Here is a 26,277-nt window from a genome sequence, read left to right on the forward strand (position 1 = left end):
TCTCAGACACGTATTTTGGTGAGCATCTGGACACTGTTCTCATGGGTGACACTGCGGGGCCATGGTCTCTGCCTCTTTTCACCCTGAACAGATGCTGTCCCACAACTTCCCAAAGTGTTTGCACAACTTCTTCTGCCTCCAGCAGCACATGACACGTCTGGTTCTCCCCTGTCGCCATTCCCCCTTCCCCTTGTCTTCTTCATTTAATTTAATTAATTTTCAGCTGTATATTGTACTGGTATCACTTTGTGGTTTTATTTTGTATATTCCTGATTCATGAAGTTGAGCACCCTTTCATATGTGTTTTGACTGACTGCATCCAATTGGGTCATCTTGACTATTTTTAATTGATTTCTGTGAATTATTTCTATATCCTGGATATGAGATGTCTCTGTGTGTGTGTGTGTGTGTGTGTGTTTGTACACACATATATATCTCATAAATATTTGCTGCTATTCGGTGGGCTGCCCTTTTCCTCGCTCAATGGTACCTTCTGATAAATGGAAGTTCTCAATTTCTAAAAAATAGATCATAAAATAATCTAACTTACCAATTTTTTCCTTCTTGGTTAGTGTTTTTAAGTCCATTTTAGAAATCTTTGCCTACTCAGAGGTCATGAAGATAGCTTTTTTTTTTTAAGGATTTATTTATTTTAGAGAGAGACAGAGAAAGAGAGAGAGAGCACACACAGGGGAGAGGGACAGAGGGAGAGGAAGAGAGGAACTCAGGCAGACTCTGCACTGAGCATGAAGCCCAACATGGGGCTGGATCTCATGATCCTGAGATGTCTGTGTGACCCGAGTTAGATGCTCAACAGAGTGCACCACCCAGGCACCCCTGAAGATAACTTTCTTTGCTTACCTCTAAAAGCTTTAGATCTGGTATCCATCTGGAATTGACTATAGTGTGATTTTTTTTTTCCTTTTACACTGGGATAATCAGTTGTCCTGGCACCCGTGACTGAATAAGCACTTCTCTTTTAATCCTCACATTAAGTGCATGGTGTTAGGACCAAAGCTACATCTTCAGAGGGGGAAGCCGAGACTCAGAGAGGTGCAGTGTTGTGCTAAAAGTCACAGAGCTAATGAATGGCAGAACCGGGATCTGAACCCAGATTTCTTTGACTCCAAATTCAGGGCTTTCTCCCCAGGCCACTGACACTCAGTTCCCATCTACAAAGTAAATGGCACGAAATGTATAGTCATCAGATGCTGCCATAATGGACACTGTGGGTCTGTGGGCTTAAGCCAGGCAGACATCTTGACCCAGAACATGGGTCTGCACACATGGGGGATCACAGGCCTGTGGCATGGGGGAAAGTATTGCCTGTGGTGGGGATGTGTTCCTTTTGTAAGCTGGGTACAGAGCCTGCTGCTCAGGCAGATGCAGGTGTGTACCCCATCCCTACACACATATACACACACGTGCACATGAAGACGGTAAGAACTATTTCAGGAATAGAGCTTTCCCAGGCACATGTAACTATCTCCAGGTATCAGTTCTCTCCCAAATTCAGAACCAAGTTGACTTTCTGTTCAGCCAGTGAGGGCCAAGGCTCACGTTTGCACCTGGCACTTGCCGTGGTAACAAGTCCCCTTGGTGGCCTTTATGCTGGGATGATGACCAGGAAGCCTCGCTAGCTTGGGCTTTACCAGAAAGGAGATGGGAATGTCAGGGCCCCACATGGTCTGATGAGATGCCTGGGCCTGGCAGGCAGCCCTGGGTCAAAGCTCTAAGGCCGGACACTCAAGAGAAAGCTTAACAGCTGAGACAGGTGCGCTGCTAGAAGGTTTGGAGGCCAGGAACTGGGGTCAGTGATTTCCTGGTTACTGGAGGAAGAAGGCTGCTGGAGAGGAGCCTGGGGGTGGGGAGCAGCTGCAGGGCCAGTGGAAGGTCTCTTCCCTGAGGGACTAGGTCATAGCCTGCCTGGGTTTCTGCCACTCACTGAGTTCCTGGCCAGTACCTGCCTCTTGTTGTTGTTTTTTAAATTACATAATCATATCTACACAAGGTCAGGAAAATCTAAACAGTACAAGCTAGTGTCAGGTGAAAACAAAATCTGCTTATATCCCTCCTCCTGCCCCTGGCCGCTGCTTCCAGCAGTTACCATTTTAACTGCATCTGTTTTAGTTCCTCTGGCCACCAGTGCCACTGTAAGAGTACTCAGACAGCTTTCTTGACTCCCCTGCTTTGGGCTGTATCTCTGCAATGACGGGAGAGAGGTGAGCCTATTACTGCTCCCCACTTCTCCTCCTGGGTTTGGGGTGCATCTTTGGTCTGTTGCATGCCTGACCTCCCAGTATGTTCATCCCTTGCGCTGTACACTTGAATACTCAGGCCTGATGAGCAGACTTCCGTAGGCCATCACACATGACACACCCACTTCAAGACTTGTTGCACTGGAATGCATCTGTCCTCAAGTTCAATAGCAAGTATCCCCCCGCAGTCCCCACACCCTCCTCATGTGAGAGGCTCAGGCAGGAAGGAGCATCTGGATGCCCAGTGGATATGTGTCTTGACATTCCCACAGTTCTGCCCAAAGGCTGGGCTCAGAGACTCTCGATGGTCTCCAGGTCTGTAAGAGCAGTCCCCTCTGGAATAGCCAGATGGCCTTTCCCAGGGTTTGGCCACTGGGAGGTTGGAGGCTGGAGTGGGGGCTAGACCTGGACGTAGGGTGACAGTAGAGCCCTCTCGCTTACTGGGTTAGGGGTTCTCTTTCTGTCCTTGCAGGAAGTGTTCCGGCAGCACCGAGGGCTGCAGCTCCTGGCCCTGGTGGAGGAGGTGCTGCCCCGCCATGGCAGTGGCCGCCATGGGGACTGGCACATCTCCCTGAGCAAGCCCAGTGAGAAGGAGCAGCATCTTCTGATGACGTTGGTGGGCGAGCAGGGTGAGTGGGGGCAGCACAGGGAAGGGAGGGCCCAGGGAGGCAGCATCAAACCACTTCTCGTGGGCTGCAGGAGGTCTACAGAACCACAGGAAAGCACCCAGAGGCTTTGACCTTGGACCTTAGGATTGCAACAAGAGGTAGTGGTTGGGCCCCTAATGTAGGGTTCAACTGGAGTTGAACTGGAGTTCTGGCAAAGAGGAGGAGGGTGCAAACGTGGGGACCAGGAGGGGAAGAGGTGTGGTTTCAGCACCATGGCAGGAGACAATAGGCACTGCACAGGAGTGGTGGGCTGCAGAGGGGGCATATTCAGAATGCAGAAGTGTGGGGCTGTAGGAGTGACCGCCCGGTGTCCCACCTGTCACATGGTGCCCATTCACTCACTCCTTTGCAATGAGGCAGCTTGTGGAAAGCGAGCATTGGGGGGAGGGGGAGTGCATACACCAAGGGGTCTACATGTGGTCAGGAGCAGGGAAACAAGCCTCTGGAGTCTTAGGCCAGAGGATATCCTAGGGAGTTGGGTGTGCCTCAGTGGCCAAGGCTGTGCTGATGATGGTGTCTTCCCCCAGGGGTGGTGCCCACTCAAGACGTCCTTTCCATGCTGGGTGACATCCGCAGGAATCTGGTGGAGGTAAGAAGGCAGGGACCTACTCTGCTCTCTCTCCTTACAGCTCTGGGAGCAGGGCTGCCTTCCCTGAGAGTGGGAGATAGCCGGCACGTGGTGCAAAGGAGCAGAAGTCCAGCTCTTGCTCTGCACAGCTCCTCCTTTCAGTCCTCCTAAGACACAGTTCCCGTGGGAGAGATGGAGTGCACGAATGCTTCGGAATGTGTATGCACCACCGCAGTTTGCGAAAGGGCCCGGAGCGGGTGGTGGTCAGGATAGGACTCAGATTGGGACCTCCGAGGGGGATCTGGACTGGTCAGTGGGAGTCTTGTGGGTAAGTGGGAATTGCCCTAGGAATTGGGTAGAGGCCTCGTGGGGTAGGAGAGCATGATGCAGTTTCAGAAACCACAAAAGAAAACACAATAGGCGTGGGCATGCTTCAGAAGCCATCAGTCAGGCATCATCTGGCAGGACAGGGCTCGTGCTCAGGGGACGGCCCCACCATCTTGAGGAGCAGCCCTGACCCAATGCAGTTGGGCCAGCTGCACGGCCAGTCCTAGAGACATGGGCTGAGCAACACTCTGGCCAGCTTGTCCTTCTGCACTGCCAGCCACCCTGTTGAGCACCCCGGTTGAACAGAGCCGGGGCCTGTGGGTGGGGCAGCCCCCCTTGGTCCTTCTCCTTGGTCTTCCTGCTCCTTGTTCCACTTTCTTTAATGGGGAGGACCTTGGGCTTCTCTCCTCCTTTCCCCAGGACAGCCACCATGCCAATTGCTCACTGTGAAACCCAGTGACCTGGCATCAGCCCTCTCCCTTCTCCCAGGCTCTGCAGTATTTCACAGCTGGGAGAGATGAGCTGTGCATGACCGGGCACCCCACCTCCTTATCTGTCACATGCAAGGCGGAAAGGTGGTGGTGCTGGTGGTTTGGGGTTTTTTTGATAAGCACACTGAACACTTACTGAGTGCCAGACTGCGCTGGGTTCTCTGCGCTGGGTTCTCAGCCCTCAGCGCCAGCCCTTGCCTCGTGAGGATTAAACAGGGTTCCCTGTTGAGTACCATTGGTGTCTTATTTAAGATGGGAGCTGTAGCCCACAGAAGGGAAGTGATTCGCCTGAGAACGCACAGCCAGAAAGCAGCAGAGCCAGGCTTTAGACCAGGCCTGAAGGATTTAAGAGCCCAGGCCTTTAAGCACAATGCTGTCCTTACTACCTGGATGGTTACCAAGGGACTTCCCAGCTGTTAAGTTCTGGATTCATGAACACAGGGTGCTGGGATGGGCGGACAGGTGGAAACTTGGGCTGGTCTTCATCTTTTTTTTCCCACAGAAACTTCCTGCCTCTCCCTGCCTCTGGGTGTTCTAGCTTTGCTGGGCACTATTCAGACTGACCTCGTCTGGCAAATTTAGCAATTTCAGTTAGGTGGCAAGAGAAACTGATCTTTGATCATTTAAAAAGTCAGTAAAGAAAAGTACTGGAAATAGACAGGATGTTCACAGACACCCAGGCAGTGATGAGACCTGGCCTCATGTAGAGGAGTTCAAGGCAGAAAGGGTGGCTCCCAGGCTGCTGCACTGGAAGCTAGTAGATAGCCCCCTCACCCTGGGACCTGTCATCCTACGAGGATAGCACCTCCCTTTCCTGCTCTCTGCTTGAGGTGCTCATTTGTGGAGAGTGCACCTGCCTGGCCCAGTAGGGGTGCAGCAGCCTCTAGGCCTGAGAAGAGCAGCCCACCCAGGACAGCTTGCAGTGTAGTGGAGGTACTGGCCAGCCAAATGGGTGGTGGGCCATTGGTCACCACCCACTCTTAGTGGGAAAAGGGGGGAAGCTGGGAGGCTGGTGGTGGCCCAGGATGTGGGCTGTCCCCAGCATCCTGATCTGCACTGTCCATAATGGTGACAGAACACCTCCACACTCAAGGTAGAAGCCGTGTTTCAGGGACCTGAATCATTAGGGGAGGCAGACGTCTGCCCCAACAGGGACAGGATCAGGGCAGAGCCATGGAGGGGATGTAAGGGGAGGTTGGGAATGGAGGCATGGCATCAAGAGGCTTGGGGCTGCCATCCGGTGAACGGATGGCGATTGGGCAGAGACGGGGATGGGAGTCCCAGGTGAGCACAGGTCCAGGCCTCTGAGAGCGCATAGTCAGGAGCATGCCAGCTCTTCTCAAAGCCTGTCCCCTGTCCCTGAGCCCCAACCCTACAGCCCCGTGGGGAGCCCTGACACCCAGGACCTCAGCTGGGGAAACTGGCCCCTCCCACCCCCAGATTGGCATCCAGAACTACTCCACTACAAGCAGCTGCCAGGCACGGGCCAGCCAGGTGCGCAGTGACTATGGGACGCTCTTTGTGGTGCTGGTGGTCATCGGTGCCATCTGTGTCATCATCATCGTGCTGGGCCTGCTCTATAACTGCTGGCAGCGCCGGCTGCCCAAGCTCAAACATGTGGTGAGCATGGGGGCACATTGGCAGGAGGGCTTGGGCTGGGGGTCCTGCCTATGGAGGAGAGAGTACCCAGAGGGTTCAGTCATCTGAGACTCACTGTCCACACTGCAGGTGGGGTGGCAGTAATTGTCCTGGGATGGGGGTCCGCTCCTGAAGCTGCTTGTCCAGAGCCTCCTCCGCAGTTTATCCCTCCTGTCTGCAGGGCACCTGCCCAGTCATAGGTGATAGACGTGCAGTGGAGGCTGTGGGGGCTGTGGGGGCTGTGGGAGCTGTGGGGGCTGTGGGGCGATATCAGATGGTGTCAGGGAGGCCGCCCGCTTGCTGAGTGCAAAGTCTCATCAGGAGTTTGGTTGTGGGAACAGGACAGAAGGGACAGACATCTTTCGAGGGTCTGCTGGGGGTTCCCTGTGTCGGGTCTCACAGACCAGGGAAGGAACAGTGAATGGTTCCAGGCCGTGTGCTCGGAGCTGTTCGGGAGGGTGGGGGCTTGGGTTGGGGCGCTCGCCCAGCGGCCCTCTCCCAACCGCCACAGTCACACGGCGAGGAGCTGCGCTTCGTAGAGAACGGCTGCCACGACAACCCCACGCTGGACGTGGCCAGCGACAGCCAGTCGGAGATGCAGGAGAAGCAGCCCAGCCTGAACGGCGGCGGGGCCGTCAACGGCCCAGGGGGCTGGAGCGCGCTCATGGGGGGCAAGCGGGACCCCGAGGACTCGGACGTGTTCGAGGAGGACACGCACCTGTGAGGGCGCCCGCCCGCCAGCAGCTCTGGCCCGCTGTGACCCCGCGACCGTGCCCTCGTCCCGTTGGGGCTGCGCCGGGACGAGCCGGGCGGACCCAGAGCGGTCAGCCGCGCCTCCCCTCCCCTCCCGGTCCCGGCCGCTCTCCCGCAGCCCGGCCCTCGGTGCGGGGTCCTCCCGCTTCCCACCGACTCACGGAACAGTCTCGGCACAGCCCTCCCCACTCCCACCTGACGTCCCAAGGGGCCGGTCCCGGAACGGCCCCGCTTTCCCGGCCGCGTCCCGGGACCCCCATTAAACCCGCCCGGAGACCACACCGGGCCCAGCCAGTTCGCCTGCCGGACTCATTCTTGCTCCGGGGAGGGGCGGGGCGGGGCGGGGCGGGGCGGGCGCGCAGGGGGCGGGGCGGGGCGGCGCGGCCCGAGTCGGTCCTCCGGGCGCCAGGCGCCGCTGCGGAGCGGGGCGGGGCCGCGTGTGTTTACATCCGGCCGGGGCGCGTCGCCGCAGCTGCCGCCGCCGCTGCTGCAGCCACCGACGCCTGAGGTCGTTCGGCCGGGGTCCGAGCTACCCGCATCATGGACACCAGCGACCTCTTCGCCAGCTGCAGAAAGGGGGATGTGGGCCGAGTGCGGTGAGGACCCCGCAGCCCCCGGGGTGCGGGGTGGGAGGGGCGCCGCCGGCCCCGGTGCGTGCGGTGGACCGGCTCGGGACAGGCGCGCGCCTCTGCGCCGCCGCAGCCCCCGCGCCGGACCCACCATAGACGGCCACATCCGGCAGGAGCGCCTGGGCGCCCCGGCAGGGGGCCGAGGCAGCTTTCCGAGCCGGGGTTCGCCAGGACGGAGTGCTGGGGGTGTTTTACTCCCTGGGGTCCCGGAGGAGAGGACTGCTACGCGGAGCCGCGGAGAGGAGGGTCGCCCTCTGAGTGCTCAGGACCGGGAGGTCAGACCCCGAGGCGGGTCCGGGACTCTAAACGTGGCTCTTCGCGCTGATGCGCTCCGGGACTGGCATGCTGGGAACACCTAGCACCCAGAATTAACCTCTGATCCCTGGATTGGAAACTCCAGTTTGGAGTTTGGAAACTCCTAAGTGTAGTTAAAGCAAATCTGCGTAGAAGTCGCCATAGAACAGGGAGTGACGGGGTGCCTGTTTGGGATGTGGGGCATCTCACTTCGTGGGCCCTTCCGTCCCTTTTCCTTGTATCTGACCCACCACTACCTCGCTTGGGCTGGTCTCAGGCTTCCTGACTCCCACAGCGTCCCTGGTCCCCGCCTCCCTGCCCCCCAGCAGCAGCTGTCACCTAGGAGTTAGCTGATAACCCCTGAAGCTGAGTGCAACTCAAGAGCACTCCCCGCCAGCTTGGACGTCTACCCCAGGCTTCCTGCCTTCAGTGATGGCTTCATCACCATCCATGATGGCCCCCCTCGCCTCCTACATGCCATTGGCTACCATGTTCCTGACTTCTGGCTTCTAGAATCTTTTCACTTCTCTTCACGCTTCCACACCACCCGGACACCTGCAGCAGCCTTCTTGGTCTCCCTGACTCCAGTCTCCCTGGTCCATTCTGCTGGCCCAGGCAGCCAGACGGCTCTGGCAGAACAGATGACCGTCATCAGCTCCTCTCTCCCAAATGCCTTCAGGCCAGACTCTCGACCTCCTGGGCTCTGGGATCCTGCTTCTGAGGCTCAGTGTTTGCCTTTTGAGTTCCCAGCTCTACACCCTGTCTACCTATGTTGGTCCGTTTGCTTCGAATGCCTTTTCTGCTCTGGTCTGCCTGTCATCTGCCCTCACCTAGGGGAGACTTCCCTCAGCCAAAAGGGATGTTTTCTCTCTTTCCCCAGTCTGTGGGTCTCCTCTCACAGACCATAAACGTGTCCTGACTCGAGCTCTGACCTCCTCCCTGCCTAGGTACCTGCTGGAGCAACGGGACGTGGAGGTGAATGTGCGGGACAAGTGGGACAGCACCCCTTTGTGAGTGCCGGCTGGGTGGGTGGTCATGGCAGGTGTGGGGCAGGGGGCTTTCAGTCCTGGTAACTCCCTCCTGTACTCCTTTTTCTCCCTCAGGTACTATGCCTGCCTGTGTGGGCACGAGGAGCTAGTACTCTATCTTCTGGCCAATGGTGAGAGAGGGGTGCTGAGGCTCTGTGTGTGTGTGTGTGTGTGTGTATTGCATTTGCAAACACCATCAAGTCCTGTCTTTCCGTCACCCCCACACACATCCAATCAGCAAGTCCTGTTGGTTCTACTTTCAGAACCTATTTTCTGCCTTGTCCACTTCCCCATCTCCACTGCCACCACCCAGCCCAACTATAGCACCTCTCCCCAGCCTCAAAGCCAGCCTTCTCTGGTCTCCTGACTGTCCCTTTTGCCCCACCTATAGTCTGTTCTCCATAATGCAGCCTGGTGGGTCTCCTAAGCCTGATAGGCTTTAAGTTCTCCAAAGATTGCTTTTGTATTTAGCATAAAACTAGAATGTCTTGCCAGTCTTTGTGCTTCTTTTGACCTGCTGTTCCTGCTCTGGCCTCACCTCTTTTGGTTCCCCAAGTGCTTAGTCTTCCAGCCATACTTGCCTCTCCAGTGCTCTGGCACTCCAAGTCTGCCTCTACCTCAGGGCCTTTGCACTTGCTCTTTCTGTTTAGATGGCCCTTTCTCAGATCTTTGCGTGGCTGATTTCCTCATTCCATTCAGGTTTCTGCATGCGGTCACAGCCCCAGTAACCTTCCGTGGCCTCACTATGTGACAACCACAACTGCTGTTACCATTTGTCTTACTTGCTTTTTCTTCATAGCACCTGCCACTTATTAACCTGTTTTTTGGCCACTGACCCACTAGAGTATCAGCTTAGTTAGAACAGGTACTTGCCTGTTTATGGTTGTCCCTCTAGTGCATAGAACAGGGCAGTCTCTGAGCCTGCTCTATTTTTAGAGTGTGGTGCTCAGATGTGCCTGTGTGCCTGTGTCCTGGCAGGGGAGATTATAGTGTCAGAGTGGGCCCAGGGTAATTCAGAAGGGGCTCCACATTACAGGACTGGGCCCTACATGTGGGAAGGTTGCAGGGGGAGAGATGAGGATTTCCTCCAGGCCCTATCCCAGCCACGGTGTGCGTGTTCCTGACCCTGCTGACCGGTGAGCCCTGCTACCCCCAGGAGCCCGCTGTGAGGCCAACACCTTTGATGGGGAACGCTGCCTCTATGGAGCACTGAGTGACCCCATTCGCCGGGCCCTGCGTGACTATAAGCAGGTGACAGCCTCCTGCAGGAGGCGGGACTACTACGACGACTTCCTGCAGCGGTGAGATGGGGTGCAGGGCTGGGTGTGCGTGTGGGACAGTGGGATAGGGGCTGCTGTGCTGAGACTGGGGGGAGTCGCACACTGAACACCCCCTCTGCATCCCCCTCCCAGGCTTCTGGAGCAAGGCATCCATAGCGATGTGGTTTTTGTTGTGCACGGGAAGCCCTTCCGGGCACATCGCTGTGTCCTGGGCGTGCGCAGTGCCTACTTTGCCAACATGCTGGACACCAAATGGAAGGGCAAGAACGTCGTGGTCCTGAGGCACCCACTGGTGCGTCCATCCCGGGGGGCATTGAGACAGCAGGGGGCTTGTGCTGGGTGGCCACCTCTGACCTCTCCTCCTGGCTGTCTCTGCTTACAGATCAACCCCGTGGCCTTTGGAGCCCTGCTGCAGTACCTGTACACAGGTGAATCTCTGGGCCCAGGGTGGACAGGCAGGGACGGTGTTTCTGTCCAGCAGCAGACCCACCTGTAGCCTTGGACCTCCCATTTTATCTCCTGATACTTAATCCCCTGCAGTGTGGGGCAGTTCCACCTGCCTCCTGGATGGGCTAGGAGACAATGAGCCAGTGTGTCTGCTCAGGGAGAGCTTGTCCCGCCTGCAAACTGAGCCCTCTTCCTGTCTGTCCCGGGGCCTGTAGAACTCAGGCAGTGGCTCCCGATAGGAAACCCAAGGCAGCAAGTAGATCCAGGAGTCCCAGTGCTAGGGACAGTGGAGGGCTCTTCTCAGGTCCTGAGCCTCCTGTGTCGCACCTAGGCCGCCTGGACATCGGTGTGGAACATGTTAGTGACTGTGAGCGCCTGGCCAAGCAGTGCCAGCTCTGGGACCTGCTCAGTGACCTGGAGGCCAAGTGCGAGAAGGTGTCCGAGTTCGGTGAGTCCAGGCTTGGGGTCCAGGGCATCAGGTGGGAATTGGCGAGGCCCACCTGGCTCCCTGAAGCTATACTCTCCCCTCCACAGTGGCATCCAAGCCAGGCACATGTGTGAAGGTGCTGACTATCGAGCCCCCCCCAGCAGACCCCCGGCTCCGGGAGGACATGGCCCTGCTGGCCGACTGCGCCCTGCCCCTTGAGCTCCGTGTAAGTGCAAGGCACCCTGGGATGGGGCCTGATGTGGGCATAGCTGTGCTAGACAGGTCCCACTCTCGGGTTCAACCCTTGTGTAACCTGAAGTGAGTCACTTCCCTTTTCTCTTTCTTTCTTTCTTTCTTTCTTTCTTTCCTTCCTTCCTTCCTTCCTCCTTTCTTTCTTTCTTTCTTTCTTTCTTTCTTTCTTTCTTTCTTAAAAGATTTTATTTATTTGACAGCACACAGGAACAGTGGGAGAGATAGGAGAGGAAAAAGCAGGCTCCCCCTCTGAGCAGGGAGCCCCATGCATGGCTTGATCCCAGAACCCTGGGATCATGACCCGAGCCACAGGCAGGTGCTTAACCGACTGAGCCACCCACACACCCCAGTCGCTTCCCTTTTCTGAGCCTACTTTACTTTTGTTGTTGGTGTTGTACTCAAGTCTTCAAATGGGGCAGCAGTCCAGCCCTCAGGGGTTGAGCTAGAACAGGCTTTTGACTGGGGCTGGCTACTCTCCCTTGTCCACCCCTGCTCTGAGGGTGTCTTTTTTTTCCCATTTCCCCCCACCAGGGTGATCTCGGGGAGCTGCCCTTCCCTTGCCCTGACGGCTTCAACAGCTGTCCTGATGTCTGCTTCCGGGTGGAAGGTTGCAGCTTTCTCTGCCACAAGGTGCCGTCCCTTCCCCTCTACACCACCGCCCCCTTGCCTTAAGTCCCCGGCCAGCTCTCTGGGCATGGGCCCCAGCCCTTGCCCTTCCTGAGCCCAGCCTCCCCCAGGCCTTCTTCTGCGGCCGCAGTGACTACTTCCGGGCCCTGCTGGATGACCACTTCCGAGAGAACGAGGAGTTGGAGGCCTCAGGTGGCCTCCCAGCCATCACCCTCCACGGCATCTCGCCCGACATCTTCACGCACGTGCTCTACTACATCTACAGCGACCACACAGAGGTGCGGGGCTCGGGTGGGCCGGGGGCACTGGTCTGGGGGGGTGTGACAGTCAGGACAGGGCCACAGCCCAGTCTCCACAGGGCTTAAAGGGAGGACCCAGGTCCTGCTTGGCTCCATGGGGCTGGTTTTCCAGGAGGCTGGAGAGGAAGTGTGGGACATGTCTGGATTTGTCTTTCAGGCAGAGGGGGCCTCAGTCAGTTCCAGAGCAGGAAGAAATGGTGGGAGCCTCACCATGAGCACATGCCACCTGGGGTCCATGAGTTCTCCAGTTGGAGGGTGGGGGTGGGAGTAACCCTGAATTACAGCAGTGCGGTACCCTGAGCCTCCTGCCTCTAGATAGCAGCCCATGCCCAAGGTTCTGGATTTCTGTGCCCTGTTCTTTTGTGTCCCTGGGTCTTCAGCTGCCCCAGAGCATCCCTAACATGTGGGTGACACGGGCAGCCAGAGCTAGTGCCGAAGGGGTGTGTGTGTGTGTGTGTGTGTAAAAGGCCACTGGGACAAACGATAAACAGAGCACCCACATCTGGTAACTTAAAGGAGAGAGAAGTTTGTTTCTCCTTCATGTCTGAGGTGCGTGTACCAAGTGCGTGCTCTGGGACCCAGGTTGTCCCCTCCATCTTGTCCCCGTGACCCGGCCTAGGGCGGGGGTCTGCAGACCTCCAAGGACCAGGTGTAAGTGCTCTGTGCACAAGCATCCTTGCCCCGGCCGGTCCACGCTGCCATCGCGCCAAGCACCCTCTAGCTGGGGTAGAAGTGAGCCGGTGTGGCTGTGTTCCACTCACACTTCCTTGGGAAAGAGCAGGCTGGACCCGGTCCTCAGCACCTGAGGTGGCGTTCTGCTCTGCATCTGGAGGTCGGGGTGTGGGCTAACTCATGTGTCAGGAGGAAGAGGAAGATGAGGCAAGCAGTTTCCTTTGTCATAGGCCAGGTGGAGGCCACACACGCCAGTTCTGTGGCTCTGGAGAGAACTCACTTGCCAGAGTGCAGGCTGGGACATGTGGCCTCTGGTCAGGAGGAAGGCTCAGGAGACCAGCTGGTCTGTGATGTTAGCCCTGTGCTCGCCGCATTTAGCGCACCCATCCCTAAGGCCAGCAGCCACTGCACTCAGACACCCTTTCTGGCCTCCATTCCTCCCGCCTCAACTTCATTCCTCCTGTGGCACAGCTCTTTGGCTCCTGCCATCTGGGGTCCATGACCGCCCCCCCTCAATTCCTGAGGGAGCTTTGCCACTGAGGATAGCTGTTAATGGCTAGGAGTGTGGGCCTGGGCTGCAAACCTGGTTTGATCCTGGGGTTAGCCATCCACAAGTTGTGTGTTACCTCAGAGCCGGTTACTCAGCTGCTCCGTGCCTTAGTTTTCCCTGTCTAGAGAGCAGAGGCGCTGATAGCTGTTCTCTTTCAAGGGCTCTTGGGGAGGGATGTGTGTGTCCCAGGCAAAGTGCCTGGCCTGGCGGAGCAGTGCGTGTGGCCTGGACGTGCGAGCAGAGGTCCTGCCCACCCTGTCTCCAGCCTGCTGCCCGTGCCTATCCGAAGTCTGGATGGGAGCTGAGCCCACTCCCAGTGTGCAGTCCCAGTGTGGGGGTGGGGGAGCAGGTGAAGAGTTACTGCACCGCCTTAGTGAGGGACCCCTGCCTCAGTTTAGAGGAGCACCTTCTGTTTTCTGACAGTCTTTTGAGGTGGGCATGGTTGTGCCTCCCAGAGAGGGGGAAACTGAGGCACACAGAGATGAAGTGACTTGCCTAGGAGGGTCCCACAGCTAGAATTTCAGAAGATGTTCTGTGTGATTCACAGCTTAGCCTCTTTCCCCTGCTGAGGCCCTGCTGCTTCTGGCCTGCAAGCCTGCCTGGGGCCTGGGAACCCCAGGCCCCTTCAGCCTTTCTGGTCCCACAGTGCCTGCAGCAGTCTGGGCCCTGTGAGGTGTGGGTTGGAGCTCATGGTCTGCCTTGATGCCAGGGCCCTGAGTGGCCTCGGTGACCTTGGGGCACACCCTCCCACACCCCTTCTTTCACTGCAGCTGCCCCCTGAGGCCGCCTATGATGTGCTGAGCGTCGCTGACATGTACCTGCTGCCGGGCCTGAAGCGGCTGTGTGGCCGCAGTCTGGCCCAGCTGCTGGATGAGGACAGTGTGGTGGGCGTGTGGCGTGTGGCCAAGCTGTTCCGCTTGGCGCGCCTTGAGGACCAGTGCACAGAGTACATGGCCAAGGTCATCGAGAAGGTGGGCCCATGGGAGCCGTGGTGGGTGGGGCAGGCTGAGGGCGGGTGGCGGGCAGCTCTGAGCTGGCTTCTCCGCAGCTGGTGGAGCGGGAAGACTTCGTGGATGCTGTGCGGGAGGAGGCGGCGGCCGTGGCTGCCCGGCAGGAGACGGACTCCATCCCGCTGGTGGACGACATCCGTTTCCACGTGGCTAGCACGGTGCAGACCTACAGCGCCATTGAGGAAGCCCAGCAGCGGCTACGGGCACTGGAGGACCTGCTGGTGTCCATCGGCCTGGACTGCTGACTATCCGCACATGGCATGGGCATGCACATGCGTGCGTGTGCACATTTGCAGCTCGTCTTTCTGTTCCTTGCACCCTTGAGGGCATCGTGGTGGGCTGAGGGGGCTCTGTGGGGTACCCCTCTCCCCACGTGCCTGAGAGCCCCAGGGGAGGGTCAGGGTGAACTCCCCTCCCCCAACACAAGCCAGCCCCCAAGGCCCTGGGGCTGGGCACTGCTCAGGGAAACCTGGGGTAAGGGTCTCTTTGGGCCTCCCTCCCCTGGAACCCCTCCACACCCCCTCTCTCCTGGCCCTGGCTTGTTTGCTTCCAAGCCAAGCCAGCAAGCAGGCTTCCCTGAGGTGCAGGTTGGCCCACAGGGAGCAAAAAAGACTGTGTGTGGCAATAAAGCTTGATTCACTGTGGGAGCCTGAGCCTGTGTCTTGGGTGGGCTCCAGGGATGGCGCTGGGGAGGGCCAGGGAGGAAGCTCTGGGTTTAGAGCCCCTCATCCAAGTTGGGAAGGCCTTGGTGCCCAATGGGGGCTCCTTGGGGGCTGGGAGTGTGTGGGGGTCTGAGTAGGCAGCCCCTCTTTGCTGGGCCCAGCCTCCCCAGCAGTGGGGCTCCCCTCAGGCACAGCAATTGTTCTGGGGTCCTCTTGGTGAAGTCTGACCCCTCCCCTCCCCACCCCCCCGCCCTCAGTGGTCTTGGGGGAGGTTTAGTGGGAGGGCTGACTGGGCGACTGCAGAGGCTGCTTCCCCCTCACACCAGGAAAGGACTGGTTTCCAAGGCAGACTGGTTTCTAGCCCTTGTTTATTGAGCAGTGCCTATACACCAGAGGCTGTTCATCCTGCCATGGTGTCTCCCCACAAGCACCTGTGTTTTCCACCTGCAAGGACCGAGGCTGGGTGGTGGGCAGGGCCAGAAGGGAGAGGCCTCCGTCAGCCCTGCAGCAGCAGCTTGCTCTGCAGCTCTAAGAGGAGAGCCAGGGAGCAAGGGTAGAAGTGGAAAGGGTAGGAGGAAGCCCAGTGACCCCAGCTAGCCCCAGCCTGGCTCCCTCTACTCCCCAGCCCACTGGCCACTGGCTGTGGGGAGCCCTTACCCAGGGCCAGCCTCCCTCCTGGGGCAACCTCCTAGGCTCTGCCACAGGCGTTGTGGTTATCAAGGATGTCAGAGGTGGCTTTCTCAGGATGTCCTGTAGCTGGTCCCTCACCCCAATCCCTGGGGTCCTGAGGCCCAGGCACAAATACCTTGACGCTTGCCCCTTTCTGCCCGGGGCATAGCAGTCGGGCTCCTGGCCCTCCCTGCAGTTGTTGTTCTGGCCCTTTGCGCCTTTTTACTCTTGGTCGTCAGCTCCACAACTTCTGGGGTCTTTTCCTTAAGTCCCCATGCATTTCATCCATATTGGTCTGGCACAGTGCTCACATGGGGTCAGCTGTAAGGTCGGATGGGTCGGATGAACAAGGTATGCAGTTGGTAAGGAGGTGATGTGTGGGAGGGAGGGGGAGAGGAACTTGCCGAGTGGACAGTGGGGCATGCTGGGTGGAGGGCGGCTGCGCCTAGGAACCTAAAGAGGCCCAGGATGAGACCAAGGGAGGCCAGCATGGCCAGAGTTCCCACCCTGGCTCTACATCTTACTGCCTGGTTACAGCTCTGTGCCTCAGTTTACCCAGCTGTCAATTGGGATGACTCTGATTGTACCTCCCCTCCCTGCTTGGGGCATTTAAGGTGAGTTCCTGCTACTTGGGAAGGGGCCCACACAGGCCCACAGAGTGAGCTGTTGTGTATTTGTGAAATGCTGGGCTCCACCCAAGGTGTGGAGGGAGAGCCGGGAGGGTGCGGCAGGGGCTGACTTAAGCTTTGCAAGGTCACTCTGCTTGCTCTGGGCACCCAGACAGGAAGGGTGGGTCCAGGCTGGTGGCACAAGAGCCACAGGTCCCACCTTAGACCCCACACCAACTCCTACATGCGCCAAGGTATGTAGTAAGTTTAACCCTTAGAAAAAATTTTTTAAATTATGATGCATTTACTTTAAAAAAATTTTTTTACAGATTTTATTTATTTGACAGAGATCACAAGTAGGCAGAGAGGCAGGCAGAGAGAGGGGGGGAAGCAGGCTCCCTGCTGAGCCAGAGAGTCAGTCGCAGGGCTCGATCCCAGGACCCTGAGACCATGACCTGAGCTGAAGGCAAAGGCTTAACCCACTGAGCCATCCAAGCTCCCCTTATGATGCATTTTTTTAAAGATTTTATTTATTAGAAAGTGAGCACGAGTGGGGGGAGGGGCAAAAGGAGAGGGAGAGAATCCCAAGCAGATTCCACACTGGGTACCAGCCCAACATGGGACTTGATTCCATGACCCCAAGATCAGACCTGAGCTGAAACCAAGAGTCGGATGCCTAACCGACTGCACCCCGTATCCCAGACACCCTGACTATGATGCATTTTTTTTTTAAAGATTTTATTTATTTATTTGTCAGAGAGATGCTACAAGGACACCTGGGTTAAGCCGCTGCCTTCGGCTCAGGTCATGATCCCAGAGTTCGATCGAGTCCCGCATGGGGGTCTTTTTTCAGCAGGGAGGCTGCCTTTCTCTCTGCCTCTGCCTGCCACTTTGCCTGCTTGTGCAAGCGTGCTCGCTCTCTCTCTCTGTCAAATAAATAAAATCTTTAAAAAAAATAAAAATAAAAAATAGATACTGGGGACAAAAGTGAACTCACACAGCGAACCCATCTTTTAAAATATTTGAAAACGTATTTGTTTTAGAACAGATTGTAAGGAAAAACCTAAGCGGGGAGGTTTCAGGGGAAATGCTCTGGATGTGGCACTTTGCAGGTCCCTGAGAGAGTGAGACTGGTGAGCTGTGCCTGCCAGGGAGGCACTGAGGCCTGGAGAGTCCGGGTTCCCTGGGACGGTGGCCAGTCCCCTCAGCAGTTCGGCCACAGGGGCGTTCACCAACCACCTCATCACACCTTCCTCCTGTTCTCAGCCGCTTGTGGTCTAAGGTGGGGAAGGTGTTCAGCGCGGTGTTGCAACAATGAAAACAGCCTCCGAGAGCCGTGGGGAAGGAAATGGTAGTAAGCCAGTGTGGCTCAGCTTCCCGTGGCCCTGAGGTTGCTCGGGGCGCCCTCTGCCCCAACTCAAGATCCTGGCTCCTGTTTCACTGAAGGAAAACTGGATCGGCTGAACTCTGACCCAAGTAGCAACAGACATGGCTTGTGGTCGGCTTGTCCCCCCCACCCCCACCCCCAGGGGAGAGAAAAAGGAGCCACGGTGGGCTGTTGGTGGGGAGGCAAGGTCAGTAAAGTGCTGTGTGCTGAGTCATGCCAGAGCTGGGAGAAACATCAGGAATCCCGATCCTGTCTTTAAAGTGCTGCTATTTGGTTCATCATGCATTTTTTACATTACTTTTAATTTATATCCCATGAGAGCATTACTTATCTTGCTCATGAAAATTCTCGGTGCCCCTTTTACATTGTGTCCAAGGCAAGGGCCTTACTTGGCTTCACCCTGGTCCTGGTCCTGACCCAAACAATCATTACATGAGGCAGGTCTATAACGGAAATAGAACATATTTTTTCAACCATCAATTAAAATCTTCCCCAATTGCAAAGTGATACAAATTTTAAAAAAGAGAGTGACGGTTCTGCATATGTTCTTTCGTCCACCTGGAAAACTGCACAGTCCTCAATGTCCCATCACTGCATCGGACCCAAGAGCCCCTGTTGGGGGCTGAGGCTGACATCTGGTGCTGGCGTCATACAGTTGGATGTGCTCTTGCTAGCACTAGGAGTGGCCTTCGTCCCCGAGCAGACATCCTGAAGGCATAAGAATTTCTCACTTGGGGAAAGTCTCACTGGCAGGCCTCAGAGGCGGGGGCTGGGGCCTTTAGGCCTCTGGGAGTTTCTATGTCTGAACCAGCAGGCCACCCTCAGGCTATCCCAGGCCCTTATACACATGGTTTAAGATCTGAGCATTGCATTGGCGGTGCTGCAACTGGGGCTCTGTCATCGCCTGCCTTCTCTGGTAGGGAGGGGGTATCCTGCACCAGAGTCTTGGACACCTGGGCTGGAGCTCTGAATCTGCTCTGTTTCTGAGCCCATCACTGAATCCCTTGGAGCCTTTGCTGGCCAGTCTGAAGGAGAACAACACGACCAACCAGCGGAACTCGTGTGGAAATTCCACGGGGCCCCCATGAGGAAGCTCCTGCCAGGAGTGGCAGCTCAACCAATGTGAATTGCAGTGTGAATTTCCATTCTTTCCTGGAAGATAGAACAGGGACACTTTAGGGCTTACTTTGTAAGCTTTTCTTATCTGTAGCATTTTGGGAATGTGCATGCGTTCCTTCTGTTCCCTCTAGACCCCTTTGCCCTCAAGGGTCACCAAACCTTGTTGATTTTACCTCTTCGGTAGCCACGGATTCCCTTTGTCCCCAGTGTCCCCGCCCCAGTCAGGCCTGGCCTCACCTCCACTCATTCTCGCCCCGTCAGCATCCTCCAGGCAGATACCGACCCTGGGCCTCCAGTCCTTGAAAGCCTCAGTGCAGGCACATTGTTCTCAGGCACAGCCTGCTCTCTCCCCTGATACCTGAGCCTGTCCTGCTCTGTGGGCATCTGGCCCACCACCTCCCAGCCTCCCATGCATTTAGCTGTGGCTTCTAGATGTGATCTGAGATACTAAATGCAGGCTCTGGTTTATTCCTTGAAAGGTACGTGCCTGCCCCTTCCTTTCTTCCCCTCGAACAGGCTGGAACAAGGGTGCAGTCACCGGAGCTGGAGCAGCCGTCTTGGGCCATGTAGTTAAGACTTCCCTGCAGTGAGAGGGGAAGGTGGGAGGAGAAAGAGGCCAGCCTGCCCTTCCCTGCTAGCCTCCATTTTGTTCACGGTTGTGTCCTCTACCCGAGGCCACAGCCTGACAGGTGACCCCCCTCCTACATGGGCAGCACTGTGTTCCACCGATACCCTCTTCAGTCAGGGCTGTGGGCTCTCTGTGGCTGGTCCTGACTCTGCAGCCACCCCCGTGGACCCCTTCACTACACTATCCTTGGGTGCTGCTGTGGGTGCCAACCTGAGCTCCCTCCACCCTCAAGTCCTGCCCTGAGCCCCGTTGCCACAGGGCCTGTGTACCCCACTGCTACTCATCTTTCTGCTCTCCTGCAGGGCTGCCTCTGGGCTGGTCGCCTGTGCTCTCATCGCCCCCTCTTCCTGCCCCCACAACTGTTGGACACCGGGTGGCAGGTTTGTGCCCCCTGTGCTCATTTTGGGGGGCAGCGCCAGGACCTGCGTCGTGCCTGGTGCAGCAGGCCTCCCTCCCTTCTTCATCCCCTCCCTCCCTCACTGGACAAGTCTGGAGACCAGAGGCCTAAGCAAGCCCACAGCATCCTGCAGCTCGGCTCCGGTGGAGGGACAGAGCTACTGTGTACTCAGGCAGAGAACTCAGATCCTGTCAGAGGGCAGTAGTGTGCTGGTGGTACAGAAGGTGGGTAAGGAACCAGGGAGGGTGTGCTGGCTTTGGACCGGGTGGTCAGGAAAGGTCTCCAAGGTCGCCAGCAGGGAGGCTGGCGTGTGGGGGCCCAGGGATACGGGAGGAAGAGGGTGAAGGCCGGGAGGCCAGAAGGCCACCTCTGACTCACTTAACGCCCCCTCCTGTGGCTGTAAGGGGATGGCTGAAAGGGCACCCCCTCCCTTCCCTCGAGTCGGGCGCTGTCGCCCTCTGGCGGAAGGGGAAGGCAACAGCCGTGGGGTCAGAGGGAAGTGGCCTATGGCCCTCCCCAGGAGGCAGAGTGGAGGCAGAGGGGACTGTGGGACCCAAGACTGGAGGAGGACATGCAGAGCCCTGAGCCCAGCAGCAGGAGAGCCGAGAGCTGAGTGGACTTGAGCTGCCCAGGGGTGGGGGGGGGCACTAGCTGTGGAGTCCAGAGCTGCGGGAGGCCCGGGCTCCCCATTACCGGCGGTGACCAAGTCGGGAGGAGCAAGCCCGCAAGCCGCCTGCTCCACCCACAAGTCCCCAAGAATGGAGGAGGGAAAGCCCAGTCCCCACCCACCGGCTTGGGTCAGATGACTCGCTCAGCCCAGACAGCAATACTGCCCCGCAAGGGGGCCGCTCTTCTCCGTACCGCACTCCGGGAGCTCTGTAGTGTCGGATGGGACAGACAGACCACACCCACGTGCAGAAAACACCCGGTTTATTAGGATTAGCTGTGACATACATGGTTCCTTTGATAGTTCTGAACGGATCGCGAGTCCCAGTAACGGTACGCGCAGAGGGTTGTGGCTGAGCTGCAGGGACAGTAAGTGGCAAACTGCTTAGAAGATCACGGTGACCCCAATGAGTTTATGTTAGTGATTGGTGAAAGAGAGAAAAGGTAGCATGGGACCTTGCCACAGTGCAGAACAGAGCAGGCGGGTTTCCCAGGCTTCCTTTGGTGCCCCCCTGGAAGCTGGGAGGGGGGACCTGTGACCATCCACACCCCATCCCTGCAAAGGAGCAACCACCGCCCCCCTCCATTCCCGCTGCAAGGGACATCTTTTCCTAGAAGGACTGCCAGGCCTGAACCCCATGGTTTCTGTATGAACCGGGGTGATCTCCGATTTCCAGAGGAAGGGGCTGCCTCCACGTCAGTGCTTGGACCTTGGGTCCCAGGAGGTGCACGTCTCCGGGGTCCTTCTCTCCTTCTCGAGGCCGGGCCAAGAATGACCTCGCTTCCCTTCCAAACTCAGCTCCTCATCGTGGTGAAGGGATGACTCTGAAGCTCCCAATGTTGGCATGGAGCCGTCACCACTGAGAATGAACTCGAGCCTTGCGTAGTTCCCCCAGGACAGGCGGGCCCATAGCCCTGGTGCGGCCCCAGTGGGACAACAGACGCAGCTGGTGTCTGCCTCCCACACCTGCTCCCATTCAGCAGTGGGTGTAGCCATGTCCTTGTCCCCTCCTGTTTTAGGAGACAGTCCTGCTTCCAAATAATTCTTTTTTCTTTTTAATATAGGCAATTTTTTAACCTTTAACCAGATATGTAAATGTGACTGAATATGCCTCTGTCAGAGCTTTCATATGAATAAATCCATGCGTCCAAATCACTCCTGGTCAAACCATGGGCCTGATATTTAATTAGGGAAATGGCCAAGCCGGCACATGCTCTGGGAGAGGCGTCAGGGGTGGGAGGTGAGGCGGCTTCGTGTGACTTGCGTTATCCCTGTTCTGGGCGAGAATTCCTGATCTGAGCTTAGGGGTGCCCGAGGTTTGGGGGGGTTTGTGGGTTTGTGGGTGGCATTTCTGTTTTTCCTCAGCCGAGGAGCAGAAATATTCATACAGTGTCCCAATTTGAACAGGCAGGGGCTGACCTTCTCTCTCAGTGCATATTTTACATTTTTTCTCCTCCGAAAGAGAAGCCAGAGAAGGGAGATGGGTCACAGAAAGCCTCTTTCTGTGGGGCCGTGGGCCCTGCCCTCTCCCTGCCCCTACCCCCACCCACTGCCCACCGCCCTGAAGGGCAGGAGAACACAGACCTCACCCCCAGGTCAGCATGACTTCCCATTGGGGCCGGGGGTCTGCCCTCTGGAGGGTGACTAGCGCTTGGCTATGCCATGGTCAGGGCCTCTGGAAGGAGAGCAGGGGGACCCTCCCCTCTGGGGACCCAGAGCAAGCCCCAGAACAGGGCGTGGGTGAAGGGCAACAGTTCCCACTGCTGCAGGAAGAGAGGTGGGAGACCCAACTCCCAGTCCCCAAATTCAGAGGGCCTGGCCCGGGAGCAGCCGCCTCATCCAGGGCCTTGAGGTCCCTCGACTGCACCCTGCGGGCCAAGCAGGCGTCCCCCTCGCGGGTCCACCCCCACCCAGGGTCATATGTGCACTAAGGAGCTTCAAGGTAACAACTTTTGAAAGTTGTTACCCATTTGAAAGTGAAAGTCCCATTTGAAAGTGAAAGTCCCCACCCCCAGCAGTGGCCGGTGATCCCCATTTATTGCTGGCGCTAAGGGAGGGCCCAGGGTGGGCAGGTGGGGTTTGGCACCTGAGAAAGGCAGGTCAGGCGCTGCGGGGCCCTCTGCTGGGAAAGGTGGGCCCATGCCAGCCCTCGCTGGCCCCTCCTGTCCTGGCCTCCGGGAAAGGGGCTTGCGAGAGGGGGGTCAGTGCTGCAGCCCTGGGCAGGGCCATGGAGTCGGGACTCTCCTCTTCTGCCACCAGAGGGAGCTATGCTGCCAGAACTGAGGCTCCCAGGGTGGCTGTGGGCAGGCCAGGACCAGGGACACGCGTGGCACCGCCCACTGCTGGCCCTGCTTCCAGGGGTCACACCTCGACCTAGGGCCCTGTGGCCAGTTTGTCCCATCCTGTGCAGGGGCATCAGGCTCCCACACTTGGTCCCACCCACCCACCCACCCAAATAATCCCTGCTTTAGAATATACATTATATATTAAATGTTTCCTCTTCAATACCATTCCCCTCTCATAGTGTCAGGTCCAACGGGTCCCACAGGGAAGAGCAGCCTCTGAATGTGTAAAGCACTCGGTGGGCAGCCTCGGGTTCCCCAGGCAACAAGGAGGGGTTCCCGCCCAGTCCTCTTTGTGTGGGCCAAACCTCATCCCCTCCCAAAGCCTAGCTCCAGGCTGACAAGGAGCTGACATGGGTGGCACGGGCGGCTCCTCGTGCCAAGGAAGTCCCGGGCATGTTCTGGGCCTCGGAGTGCAAGCGAGTCTGCCCCGGGGGAGCTGCCCCTGCCACCTCATCCCACAGCCAGAGAAAGGCCACAGAGCGGGGCTAGCTGGGGAGGGTCCTGGGGTGGGGGGTGGGGGGTGCTGGGAGACTCCTCTAATTATTGCAGTCAGGTGTTCAAGGAACACCAGGAGTTCCTGGGAAACTTGTTGGGGGAGGGGGGCGGGGGAGGAGACAGGGCAGAGGCTTCACTTGGTTTTAAGGACATCGGAGCACATCTCCTCCCTGTGACCCTTCTCCATTTTTTCGCAACGTGTCTACACCTTAAGGTAGACCCAGTAACAGGCAGCCTGGTATACAACAATCGACAAAATCGTGCTAGGGATTCCTCCAGTTTGTGATTTCCTCCCCCCTCCCCCGGCAAGCCACGCGTGAGAAGCCAGCTTCTGCCCGTTCTCTGCCCAGGTCCCCAGCCGTGCGCCAGCCATGTAGCCGGTGCGCTCAGGGTGGGGACCCCGTTCCCGCCGCCCCTGTTCTTTGGGAGACCCACATGTTTATTTCACGGAAGACAGAGTTGGTTACTTCAGGAAGCTCTTTGTGGAGAATGTGGTAGGCACCTTCGTAAATCTGCAAATTGGGAAAGACAGGAGGTCAGGGCCACAGGAGGGGACAGGTGTAGGCGGGGGAGGTGTGTGGGGTGCAGCACAGCCGGGGGTCCAGGCACACCCCCCTGCGCCAAGGGCTCCCTTCTATATGCTGTCATTGCCTTCTGATCAGGTGGTGGTTCAGATACATTTAAACGTCCCATCCTGTTCCAGCACTCCCTTTCTTAAATCAACTCACACCCTCCCTTGACTCTCTTTCTCTCTCCAGCTATGGACCTGTCTGTGCCTCCATCTCAAAAGGGTGATTTCCACTCTCTGTCTACACATCCCCGCCTTCCATCTGGTGCGCAGCTTATTCCATCCTCACTTTCCCTCCCACCAGCCCTCAGGAGCGTTCTTGGCACGGGCTCCGGTGACCTTCACATTGCAGGAGTCAGGGAACACTTTCTGCTTTCATATGATTTGACTTCTCAGCGTCATTCAAAAGTTGGCCAGTGTTAACCTTCTAGAAACCCTCTCCTCTTGTGGTTTGCACGGATTTCTACCCTTCTGGTTGTCTCCCTGCCTTGCCAGCAGCCCCTTCTCAGTCTAGGCTTACCCATGGCCCTGCCGACCTCTGTGGGCTGGTGTGGCCCACAGGCATGGCCATGGCCCTCCTCCTCCCTCCCTGGAGTAACCTCGTCCGGTCTCGTGGTTTGAAAACCATCCATGTGCTGGTGACTCAGGAATTTCTGTCTCCAGCCAGACCTCTCTCTGAACTCTAGATGTGTATATTTGACTGTTGATTTGCCATTTCCAGTGGGACTGCTAATAGGCACCTCCAAATTTCCTATTTTTAATACCGTGTTAAGAAACATAGCATAAAATTTGTCACCTTAATCATTTTCAAGTGCATAGTTCAGTAGTGTTAAGTATATTCACGTGGTTGGGCAAGAGCTCTCTAGAACTTTTTCATCTTGCAAAACTGAAACTCTGGCCCCATTAAATTCCCTCTCCTCATTCCCCACTGGGCAACCACCATTCTACTTTCTATTTCTATGGTTTTTTGACTACTTTAGATATTGCATACAAGTGCAATCATACAGTACTTTTTCTTTTGCAATTGGCTTATTTTATTGAACATAATGTTCCTAAGGTTCACCCATGTTGTGACATGAGTCAGAATTTCATTCATTTTTAAGGCTGAATACTATTCTATTGTTGGTCTGGACCACATCTGATTTATCTACTCGTCCATCGATGGACAACTGGGTTGGTTCCACCTCTTAGCTACTGTGAACAATGTCTCTATGAACATGGATGTGCGAGTACCTTTTAGAGACACCACTTTCCTTTCTTTTTCCGAGTTTTCTTTCTTTCTTTCTTTCTTCCTTCCTTTCTTTCTTTCTTTTTTTCTTTCCTTCCTTCCCTACTTTCTCTCTCTCTCCCTCCCTCCCTTTCTCTCTCTCTCTTTTGAAAGCATGGGGGGAGGGGCAGAGGGAGAGGAAGAGAGAATCTCAAGCAGGCTCTGAGCTGAGCGCAGGGCTGGATCTCACCACCCTTAGATCATGACCTGAGCTGAAATCAAGGTTTCAGCTGACTGAGCCACCCAGATGCCCCAGTCTTTTTCCGAATTTCTATTGGGACTCTCTAATAGGTAGCTCAAAATGAAATTCTTGATATTCCCCAGATCTCTCCCATGTTACCCATCTCAGAACGCATGCCACGCCTCCTCTCTGTACAAGCTCACTGCCCAGGACTCGCCCTGGTCCCTCTATCACTATCCCTCCCAGCCGGCTCCTGCCCTCCACTCGTGTCTCCACATGGCAGCTGTGAAGCCACCTGGAGAATTGAAGTCAGCACAGGCCACTCTCCAGCCTCAGACAGGCCAGTGGCCCCTCGTGGATCCGAGAGAAATGTCCTGACTCTCCAGGGACACACAGGACAGGACTCCCCGTTCTTGCTCGGCTCACACACCATGATCTCACCAACTGGGGGTCTTTGTGATCGTTCTCCTTTGGCCTGGAATGCTCTTCGGCCATTCTCCCGGAGCACCCCATCTGAAGTAAGAGCTTCACCATTGCCTCTGGTCACCCAGCCCACCCCTGGCACCAACCCCCTGCCTCATCAATCCAGTCAGATTTCTGTTTATTGCTCATTCCGCTGGGATGCAGGCCACATGGGAGAGTAGGACTTGGCCTGTATGTTCCCCAGACCTGGCAAAGAGTAGGTGCCTGTGAGTGGCTGAATTAATGATTAACCGAGAGGTCTTCCTGGCGCCAGGGCCAGGAGCTCGAGCCGAGGACCTGAGTTCAAGTCCTGACTCTGCCACTCAATAGGCGTGGAATCTGTGTGACTTGTCTCCTCTCCCTACAAGCCCCGGGTGCAGGGCCCCCACATGTGGTGGCTGGGCTGTGGTATCACGGTCAAAGATGTGTCTGCTCAGGAATGCACCCCGGGGCTGTGTCTGTCCAGCCAGCCACGGAGAGCCACTTTCAGGAGCAGCTGTCCCCTGACGGGTACCCAGCAGGCGTTCCTCTAGCTGGGGCTCTTCCCAGTTCCATCAGGCAAACAAGATGGGCTCATCTCAACCCCACGACAACATGTGCCAGT

General features: G+C 56.8%; 3 protein-coding genes across 7 annotated transcripts in view; 2 read left to right on the plus strand and 1 right to left on the minus strand.

The window, feature by feature from the left end:
- Window positions 1-6,676, plus strand: part of PODXL2 (podocalyxin like 2) — a 36,158-nt gene extending 29,482 nt beyond the window's left edge. The window contains exons 6-9 of the mRNA XM_044254850.1: window positions 2,731-2,887; window positions 3,454-3,515; window positions 5,753-5,932; window positions 6,462-6,676. Of these exons, the coding sequence (XP_044110785.1) occupies window positions 2,731-2,887; window positions 3,454-3,515; window positions 5,753-5,932; window positions 6,462-6,674 (612 nt within the window). The 3' untranslated portion in view covers window positions 6,675-6,676. The remainder of the gene's footprint in view (window positions 1-2,730; window positions 2,888-3,453; window positions 3,516-5,752; window positions 5,933-6,461) is intronic.
- A 495-nt stretch (window positions 6,677-7,171) lies between these two features.
- ABTB1 (ankyrin repeat and BTB domain containing 1) lies at window positions 7,172-14,865 on the plus strand. 2 transcript variants are annotated; one of them, XM_044252876.1, is made up of 12 exons: window positions 7,172-7,299; window positions 8,574-8,636; window positions 8,730-8,785; window positions 9,811-9,955; window positions 10,067-10,226; window positions 10,317-10,362; window positions 10,713-10,829; window positions 10,916-11,034; window positions 11,592-11,690; window positions 11,798-11,965; window positions 13,979-14,179; window positions 14,257-14,865. In XM_044252876.1, exons 1-12 carry the CDS (start codon window positions 7,244-7,246, stop codon window positions 14,461-14,463), a joined length of 1,437 nt encoding a protein of 478 aa, XP_044108811.1. In that variant the 5' UTR covers window positions 7,172-7,243; the 3' UTR covers window positions 14,464-14,865. The 2 variants fall into 2 exon arrangements, with proteins under 2 accessions (XP_044108811.1, XP_044108810.1); XM_044252875.1 differs by lacking the exon at window positions 7,172-7,299 and adding an exon at window positions 7,516-8,401.
- Window positions 14,866-23,436: 8,571 nt separating this feature from the next.
- MGLL (monoglyceride lipase) overlaps window positions 23,437-26,277 on the minus strand; it is a 240,951-nt gene continuing 238,110 nt past the window's right edge. For all 4 annotated transcript variants that reach the window (XM_044252881.1, XM_044252880.1, XM_044252879.1 and 1 more), the window contains one exon: window positions 23,437-23,707. In XM_044252881.1, the coding sequence (XP_044108816.1) occupies window positions 23,582-23,707 (126 nt within the window). In that variant the 3' untranslated portion in view covers window positions 23,437-23,581. The remainder of the gene's footprint in view (window positions 23,708-26,277) is intronic.

Source organism: Neovison vison, chromosome 6 (genome assembly GCF_020171115.1).
Source record: "Neovison vison isolate M4711 chromosome 6, ASM_NN_V1, whole genome shotgun sequence".
NCBI classification, from domain to species: domain Eukaryota; kingdom Metazoa; phylum Chordata; class Mammalia; order Carnivora; family Mustelidae; genus Neogale; species Neogale vison.

Excerpts from the sequence above, each read along its gene's own strand:
- ABTB1 (XM_044252875.1), top strand. The coding sequence starts at position 8,268 with ATGACCGTCATCAGCTCCTCTCTCCCAAATGCCTTCAGGCCAGACTCT. Across the intron at positions 8,402-8,573 it reads CACCCTGTCTACCTATGTTG|GTACCTGCTGGAGCAACGGG; the intron begins GTCCGTTTGCTT and ends CTCCCTGCCTAG. Across the intron at positions 11,035-11,591 it reads CCCTGCCCCTTGAGCTCCGT|GGTGATCTCGGGGAGCTGCC; the intron begins GTAAGTGCAAGG and ends TCCCCCCACCAG.